Source organism: Orycteropus afer, unplaced genomic scaffold (assembly GCF_000298275.1).
Source record: "Orycteropus afer afer isolate SDZICR_OR568_19922 unplaced genomic scaffold, OryAfe1.0 scaffold00674, whole genome shotgun sequence".
NCBI classification, from domain to species: Eukaryota; Metazoa; Chordata; class Mammalia; order Tubulidentata; family Orycteropodidae; genus Orycteropus; species Orycteropus afer.
The window spans coordinates 149902-158257 of NW_006922261.1; the positions used below are offsets into that span (position 1 = coordinate 149902).

General features: G+C 39.8%; 1 protein-coding gene across 1 annotated transcript; it reads right to left on the minus strand.

Moving 5' to 3' along the window:
• Window positions 1-266: 266 nt before the first annotated feature.
• On the minus strand, window positions 267-1133 carry MORF4L2 (mortality factor 4 like 2). The gene has a single exon (XM_042783106.1). The coding sequence runs from the start codon at window positions 1131-1133 to the stop codon at window positions 267-269; it is 867 nt and encodes a 288-aa protein (XP_042639040.1).
• Between the last annotated feature and the right edge of the window lie 7223 nt (window positions 1134-8356).

The following is an 8356-nucleotide window of genomic DNA, read 5'->3' on the forward strand; positions in this document are numbered from 1 at the left end:
CAATGTTGTCAACTAGGCAATAAAATGTTCTACTGAATGTTTCTTCTTTGTCTAATTACTGCATACACTGGTAGCAACTTCGAAATGAGAAAAGGAGCTTACACTCCTTTTACTTTCTGTTTGAAACAAACAGAAAAAAAGTTAAACATGAGCCCTGTGATACATTAACAATTTTAGAGAACATCAATTATACAAGAAAAAGACTAAGAACAAAAAGAAAAGTGTTTACAGATATCCAGACATAACAGTGAGTGGTCAGTAGACCCTCACAGGGCTTTGCGATGGTACTCAGCTGAAGCCACTTTGTAATCGCTGGCAGTAAACAGGGCTGCAGAATTCTTTGCCAGATATTTTAGGAAATCATGCAAATAGCCCAACAATAATGCCAAGCTTTTCTCATCAAGGGGTGTATAGGCCAACATTGCTCCAATTCTTACAAACAATCTCAGTAAGTGTGGTGCTCCATAAACCTGGGACATAGGTGCATCAGGGTGAGCCATGAGGATTTCAGCATACTGGGGCCTCTCAAATTTATAGAGCAGCTGAGTGCCCAACATCACATTGAAATACTCTTTTATTCCCCCCACAACTTCATTAACCGCATATTCCTTATTGTCGACGTTTCCTTGAGATCTCTTGCAATTTGCGTACTCTTCCAGAATGGCATCTACGTTTTTCTTAGCCGGGAGCTGAAACAGCTGCTTCTGCCTGGTAACTAAGTCCCAGTCCTCAACAAGCCATGGTTTTAATTCTTCAGGAATCTTCACCTTCACCTCCACCCTATTCTTAAATGCCTCCTCACTTTCAACAGTAGGATCTGCCCGGGCCCTTTTCTTCCGAGGTGGCTGAGGTGCTTCACTGGTACTTCCACCATCTCCATTTCCAGGAGTCTTCTGTTTGTTCTTTCTTGTCTTCCTCACGGATCCTGAAGGGGGGTTCTCTGCAGAGCGACCCCCCCATCTGCCTGGAAGAGCTGGCTCCAGATTCTTCTGCTGAGGACCAGCCGTCTTCTTTCCGGAGGAGGCCCCTCTCATCTTACTTCTCTGCATGTTGCTTCTTGTTGGCTTTTTGAAGTTGTCTTCTTCTGCAGATTGTTGTCCACGAGTTTGAGAACCCTGCTTTCTGGAACTCATTCAACCCTGTTTTTATTCCAACCACTGAAATATATAAAGTATTTTATTTGGTTGTTTTCTATGGCAGCCTTTAACACAGTATGCTTCATCAAGGCACATCCAAGCACAACACACACGCTCTTGGAATTTGGACTTCAAATCCTATTGCAGGACCATTTATTAGTGACTTTCTACCTCCCCCATCCTTATTATCTATTATCCTTATCCCTCCCAACTACTCATCAGATCTGCCCATAAATTATTTTTTCTAAGAGATATTAATATGTAAGGTTGTTGCCCTTATTTCCTCTGGACAGAAATATAATTTCAGAGAAACAATAAAATGAGAAAGTATAAAAGGCAGTGGAGTTGAAAGTCAAGGCTTTTGAACAGATGAAAGAAATAAGGAAGATTTTTTTTTAGTTGATTGAAGGCAAACCGAGCAACAGTAAAGGCTCTAAGTGCAGGTAGGTGATGATAAAGGTCTGAACTAGGGTGATGACAAAGTCAAGAGAAACTGCAGAATACAGAACTTGGTAACTGAAAGAGAGGGAGGAGTCAAAGCTGGCTTTGAAATTTCAAGTCTGGGTAACTAATAAATTAATAAAAAAACACTGATTTTTTTAAGTGTTAGCTTAGCATCAGCAATAAAAATAATAGAACAGAGGTAATTCATCCATTCATTAATGCAGTCAGTCATCTGTTTCAGGTACTAGGCTGATGTCTAAAGTGATAATTCTAAATCAAGGTTAGTACAAGGATAGCTATACACAGAGTATTATGGAAGCTAAAACTAGTTTTACAAGAGATGATATATGACACCACCTTCAGTGATAGCTTATTTGAGGAGGTGATAAATTGGTGAGGGAGAAGTTGATGATTCCCAGGTTTTGAGGATGGGTGACTAGGACTTTAGTATCATTACCAAATGAAATTGTATCCAGAAGAAATGAAATGGATTAGAGGGAAAAGATAATCTGTGTTGGACCTATTAAGTGTGAGAGGTGCAGTTATACTGTAAGGCTCAGGTGAGAAGTCAGAGCCAGAATTGGAGATCTGAGAATAACCATTATATTGCTGGTAGTGGAAACTATGAGTTAAATAAATAACACAGGGAGAATAGAGGGGGAAAAAAATGAGCCAAGTATGGAGTTCTGGAAAACCTAGGGAAGACAGATATTTAAGGAATGAACAAAGAAAGAGAGCAAAAACAACAACAACAAAAAAATAGAGTAGCCATAGGAAAATGGTATTTTGGAAGCCAAAGTAGTTGAAAGTTTCAATAAGTAAAAAGGGTAATCTATAGTGTAAACCACAGCAAAGAGGGCTAATATGATATATATAGGAAAAGTGTTCTAGTACCCTCATGGTGTGACAGGTGAAACAATTCCTGACTTACATAATCTTCTTCCTTCTTCCCCTTCTAAGAACTCCTAGTGCTTTCTCAGATGGAATCTTATAAGATCTTCAGAGATGGTCTACAAGGATGAAGTGGGTATCTGCAATGAAAAGTAACTTCTGTGAAACAATACAGAAAATAACAATATAGGATTTTATGTAATTATATATGAATAATACATAATTTGATAAACAAATGAGGTATCAGAGAAAACATGAGTCTGTTGTCACACAGACATGTAATTTGATTAGGCTCCACCATTTTTAAGCTATGAGACCTTGGGCACGTATTTAAGCTCTCTTCGCCTGTGTTCTCATCTACAGAATGTGGTTAGTTATCCTCACCCTTCACAGGTTTTTATAAGAATTTACTGTGTGCAGGAATACCGCCACATGTGAACATGCAAAGATGTTTACTGCAGTGGTGTTTGTAATATTTAAAACTGGAAATACCTAAATATTCTTCAATAGTGAAATGGCACTACAAATTATTACATATGCACATTATGGAAGAATGTACAGCCACTGAAATGAATTAAACAGATTTATGTACTAACATGGAAAGATGTGCTATAACCAAAAACCCAAACCCATTGCCACAGAGTTGATTCTGACTCATAGTGACCCTACAGGACATAGAACTGCCCCATAGTTTCCAAAGCTGTAAATGTTTACGGAAGCAGACTGCCACATCTTTCTTTCTCTCATGGAGTGACTGGTGAGTTTGAACTGCCAACCTTTCGGTTTGCAGCTGAGCACATAACCACTGTATCACGAGAGCTCCTTTTGGGATACGTAACACAGGTGTAGAAATGAGGAGGAACCTGTTCTTAAGAACATGTGATCCAATTTTTGTGTTTTAAACTAGGGTGTATAAATGTGCAAGAAAATGACTAGGTGGATAAATTTCAGATTAAGGTAACAGGGTTTACCTCTTACAAGGAGTACCTGGGTGGCACATATGGTTAAGCACTCAACTAGCCCAAAGATTGGCAGTTAGAACCTATCTGGAAGTGTCTTAGAATTCAAGTGTGGCAACCTGCTTGTGAAAGGTCACAGCCTTGAAAACCCTACAGAACAGTTCTAACTCTACATACACATACCTGAGGTCACCATGAGTAGAGATTGACTAAACAGCACTACAACCTCTTGGAAAGGGAACAAAAAGGAGATGATTCTGGACCAACCTTTAACTGAATTTCTCTGATAACTACAACTTTCAACCATACACCCACACACAAAATTCTTCAATCTCTACCCCTTAAGACTATGTGCCAGGTTTCAGGAAAGCCCTGTCATTTCCGACTCATAGCAACCCCTCCTTGGGTTTCTGAGGTAGTTATCTCCAAGAAGTAGATTGCCCAATCTTCCTCCCAAGGAGTGGCTGGTGGGTTTGAACCGCCAGCCCTCTGGTTAGCAGCCAAATGCTTTAGGCACTATGCCACCAGAACTCCCAAGGTGGGAATACCAAAACCAAAAACCAAACTCGTTGGCATCGAATCAATGTCAACTCAGTGACCCCACTGAGTTCCCAAGGCTGTAAATCTTTACTGAAGCATCTTTCTTCTGCAGAGTAGCTGGTGAGTTTGAACCACCCACCTTCTGGTTAGGAGCTAAATGCCTTAACCACTACACCACTGGAGAGGGGGGAATAGGAGACAAAAACTTGAAAACTGGAATGCTGAATTAAGGAAGCCAGTTATTGGAAAGAGAGGCCTGGGTACTGGTACTTTCACCAAGCAAATACTGTCCTTTAACTGAAAAGGGCACAAATCTGAGCAGGAATTAAAGGGCAAAGCCAGTCTTCAGCATCAAAATCTGAGACGGAGCCTGACTCAAGAATCAGAAACCTTCTAGCTCTCAGGGGTATGCAGAGATCCCTGCTAAAAGCCTTGCATTATCGTGGGGCTATCTGCATGATTTCCTAGGATCTGTGAGGGAACAGCGTGACAGCGGATAGTGGGTCATGGTATTATATTGTAAGCTATCATGCTTACAAAACAATTTAAAATAAAAAAAGAAATTCATTGAGACTAGGACAGAGGTGAAAAGTCTTTTAAGATTAACAGAGAATTCAGTCAAGTGATAGGAAAGTCAGAAAATCCATTATTGGGCTAATACAGTGCAGAGGTTCCACAAAATAAGACAGTAAGTAAAATACCAACTAAGGTAAGCAAGATGACTCGATGCAGACCAGACTGGGTATAATATGTAATAGTAGTGCCAGGTTGGACAAGAACTATTTTGGAAGCCACATTGGTTACTAACATTTCCTTAGTGAGGAGGAACCAGAGAATGATAAGTGAACCTGTTTACCCTTGGTACTGACTGCATGTATCCATACAGAATGAGCTCTAGTGGCGCAGTGCCTAAGGCATTTGACCAGAAGGTTGGCAGTTCAAACCCACCAGCCACTCTGCAGAAAGAAGACTGGGCAATCTACTTCCATAAAGATTTACCACCTCTAGTTACTAACGTAGGAGCTCTGGTAGCATAGTGCCTAAGACCCTTGACTGCTAACCAGAAGGCTGGGGGTTCAAACCTACCTCCTTGGAAAGAAGGTTGGGCAATCTACTTCTGTAGTGATACTGCCTCGAAAACCCAAGGAGGGTCGCTATGAATCGGGTCTGACTCAACAGCACATAACAGTTACTGACGTTTCCTTAGTGAGGAGGAACCTGGGAATAATAGGTGAACCTGCTATTTATCCTTGGTACTGATTACATATATTCGTAAAGAATAAAACTACAGAATTTTACCTGGTTCTCATTAGAAGGTAAGTTTAATTATTCTCCACAAATTTTCCTATTCATGTTAAGCCCCAAGTTGAATGAAACTTCTAACACTGTCTTATAAAATACTTGCATCGTTAGTTGAGGTGCCCAGAGTGAAAAAAGGGAGGGAAGTAGCCTTTCTCAAGAATTGCTTCAATGACCTTTACGTCTGAGTGTCCTGCACATCACACAAACACCCCATAGTACCTGGGAGTCAAGAGCCAGTCAGCAAAAGGGAAGATCCATCCTTTAGATTCCTGGCTCCTACTTGCAATACAAGTTTTTGGATAGCTGTACTACTCTCAGTCACTACACTTCACACCTCTGTTCCCAGAAGCGTCAACAGCTCCCTGGATTGGTAACAGATGTTCTGTACACATTCTTTACATAAAAGTTGGTATGAAGGCAGCATTAAATATTGCTTTTTCTGAGCTATTACCAGTTTCAGTCTTGAGTTTTCAGGTAGTTATTACATTGTTTACTCAGTTTGGTATGCCCACTTTGCACCAATCAGACTTCCACCTCTCATCCAAATCCCACATCAGGCCCCATTTCTCTTAAATCTTCCTTTACTCTAGCTTGTGTTACTCTCCCATCTCCAGTACCATTTAATGCCGACATTAGTATTCCCAGCCTTCACTGTTATCTAAATGTTTTATCGGCTAGTTTTAGTTACAGAACTACATTACTAATTTCAATTTGCCATAGGTCTTGTTATACCTATCTTGCATATCATTCACAGAAGCTAGGTCCTCAGTGAGTGGAGATTTATTTTTATATATACCAAAACCAAACCCCACTACTATCAAGTCGATTCTGACACATAGTGACCCCCACTGGGTTTCCAAGGCTGTGAAAATCTTCCTCCCACAAAGCAGTTGGTGGGCTTGAACTGCTGACCTGCTGGTTAGCAGCCAAGTAGCTTACCCACTATGCCATCAGAGCCCCTTGTGTATACACACACAGAATTACCATCAAGTCAATTTTGACTCATAGTGACCCTATAGAACTGCCCTCATAAGGTTTTCAAGGCTGTGATTCTTACAGAAGTCACCAGTGGTGCAGTGTTTAAGCACTTGGCTGCTAACCAAAAGGCTGGCAGTTCAAACCTATCAGCCGCTCCATAGAAGGACGTTGCAGTCAGCTTCTGTAAACACTGCAGCCTTGGAAACCTTATGGGGTAGTTCTACCCTGTCCCATAGGGTTGTTAAGAGTCAGAATCAGCTCAAGGGCAACAGGTTTTTCTCAATCTTTACAGAAACAGACTTGTCACCTAACTCTGGTAGAGTGGCCACTGGGTCAGAAAGGCTGACCTTTCCATTAACTGCCTAGTGCTTAACTGCTGTATAACCAGTGCTATATTATAGGAGATAATAGCCAACTACTGAATCAAAGAAGGGAGGTGATGGATGTGGCACATGAGAAAGTAGGGGCAAAAACTGGGAATAGTCACTGAAAATTTTTCTACTTCTTTCCCACAGGTCAGTTCTCAGGTAGGTCACAAATTGAGAAAACACATCTGTAATGTTTATCTTGGTTTCCTATCTTTAATTTTAATCTCTGTGCAAATACACATTTGACCAGAGGTGAGTTCACACAGGATAGCAAATCTTAGATTTGCCTTTTCAATTTACCATTACAACTAATCATTGTTCCATATTTCAAGGTCAAAATTGGCATCCATTTTGAGAGCTGCATATTTTATCAAATGGACATACCTTCATTTACTCAACCACCCCCTCTGGAAACATAAGGCATCCCCCCTCCCCATTTCATCCCACAACCACCAATTATAACATTTTTTGCCCTCATTTCATATTATTCCTCTGCAAGATTCCCAGAAGTGGATTTAGTAGGTCAAGAGGTCTAACACTTTTAAGATTCTTATGTCACCAAATCACCTCAAACAAAGTATAAAAGTGTAATTTATCACACCTCATACCCTGACCAGCACTGGGTAGCTTCATAAAAATATTTGTGACTCTGATAAGTAAAGGGTTTCTTTTTCCCCCAGTTTATTTTGTATTCATCAGTGAAGTCTTAACATTTAAAAAATATGTATATTGGCAATTTATACTTCAGTTCTTAACCTAGGCCCATTTATCTGGAGTTGGTTCTCAGTGATTTTACCTACTGACAGCTTTATATATTAAGTTATGTCCTATTTTGGTAAATATTTCCCCTAATGTTTTCTTTTATAATGTCAGAACTTAAGTTTTTTCCCCAAGTCTTATACAGTCTGATATAGTTCCTTCCATTGTTTTTAAGTCTAAAAATTATGATATCTTCATGGATTTGTTTTAATGCCTTAATCCACCTAGAATTTATTTTGCAAGCTATGAGCTAACAAAAATTTTCTCTCAAGTAATTAAATTTTGTGACACCATTTATTGTGTACTTTTTCCTTTCTATACCTATGAATACCAAGTCATAAAGAAAGATGTGGGCATTCTCCCCTTACCACCTCCCACCCCCACCTCAATGTATATCCTCTGAACAAACTGGTATGTATTCCTTCAAAAATTTTATATGCATATGCACACATATAAATACACCTTTAAAAATCAAATGCTATGTTATGTGTGTGACTGTATCATATGTATTCATAATTTGTTCTGAAAAAGAGGAAATATAGTTCTCAGTACCTTGCTTTGCTCTTTAGGATATTATCATGGCTATCTTTCCATCTCAGCCCATACCTACTGCATTCTTTTTAACACCTTTGTATTATTTACTTTTATTTATCATAGTTTACCCAGTCCCGTATCAATGAACATTCAAGTTGTTTCCAACATTTCATTATTTTAAAAAATGCTGTGATAGCACAGCTATATTAGAACATTAGGCTAAGTATTTCTGAAGAATCTGTTCCCAGAAGTGGAACCATTTGGTGAAAGGATTTGCTTATGTATGTTGTTGTTGTTGTTATGTGCCGTCGAGTCAGCCCTGACTCCTAGCGACTCCTCCTTGGGTTTCCGAGGTAGTATCACTACGGAAGTAGGATTGCCCAACCTTCCTTCCGAGGAGTGGCTGGTGGGTTTGAACCGCCAGCCGTCTGGTTAGCAGGCAAGT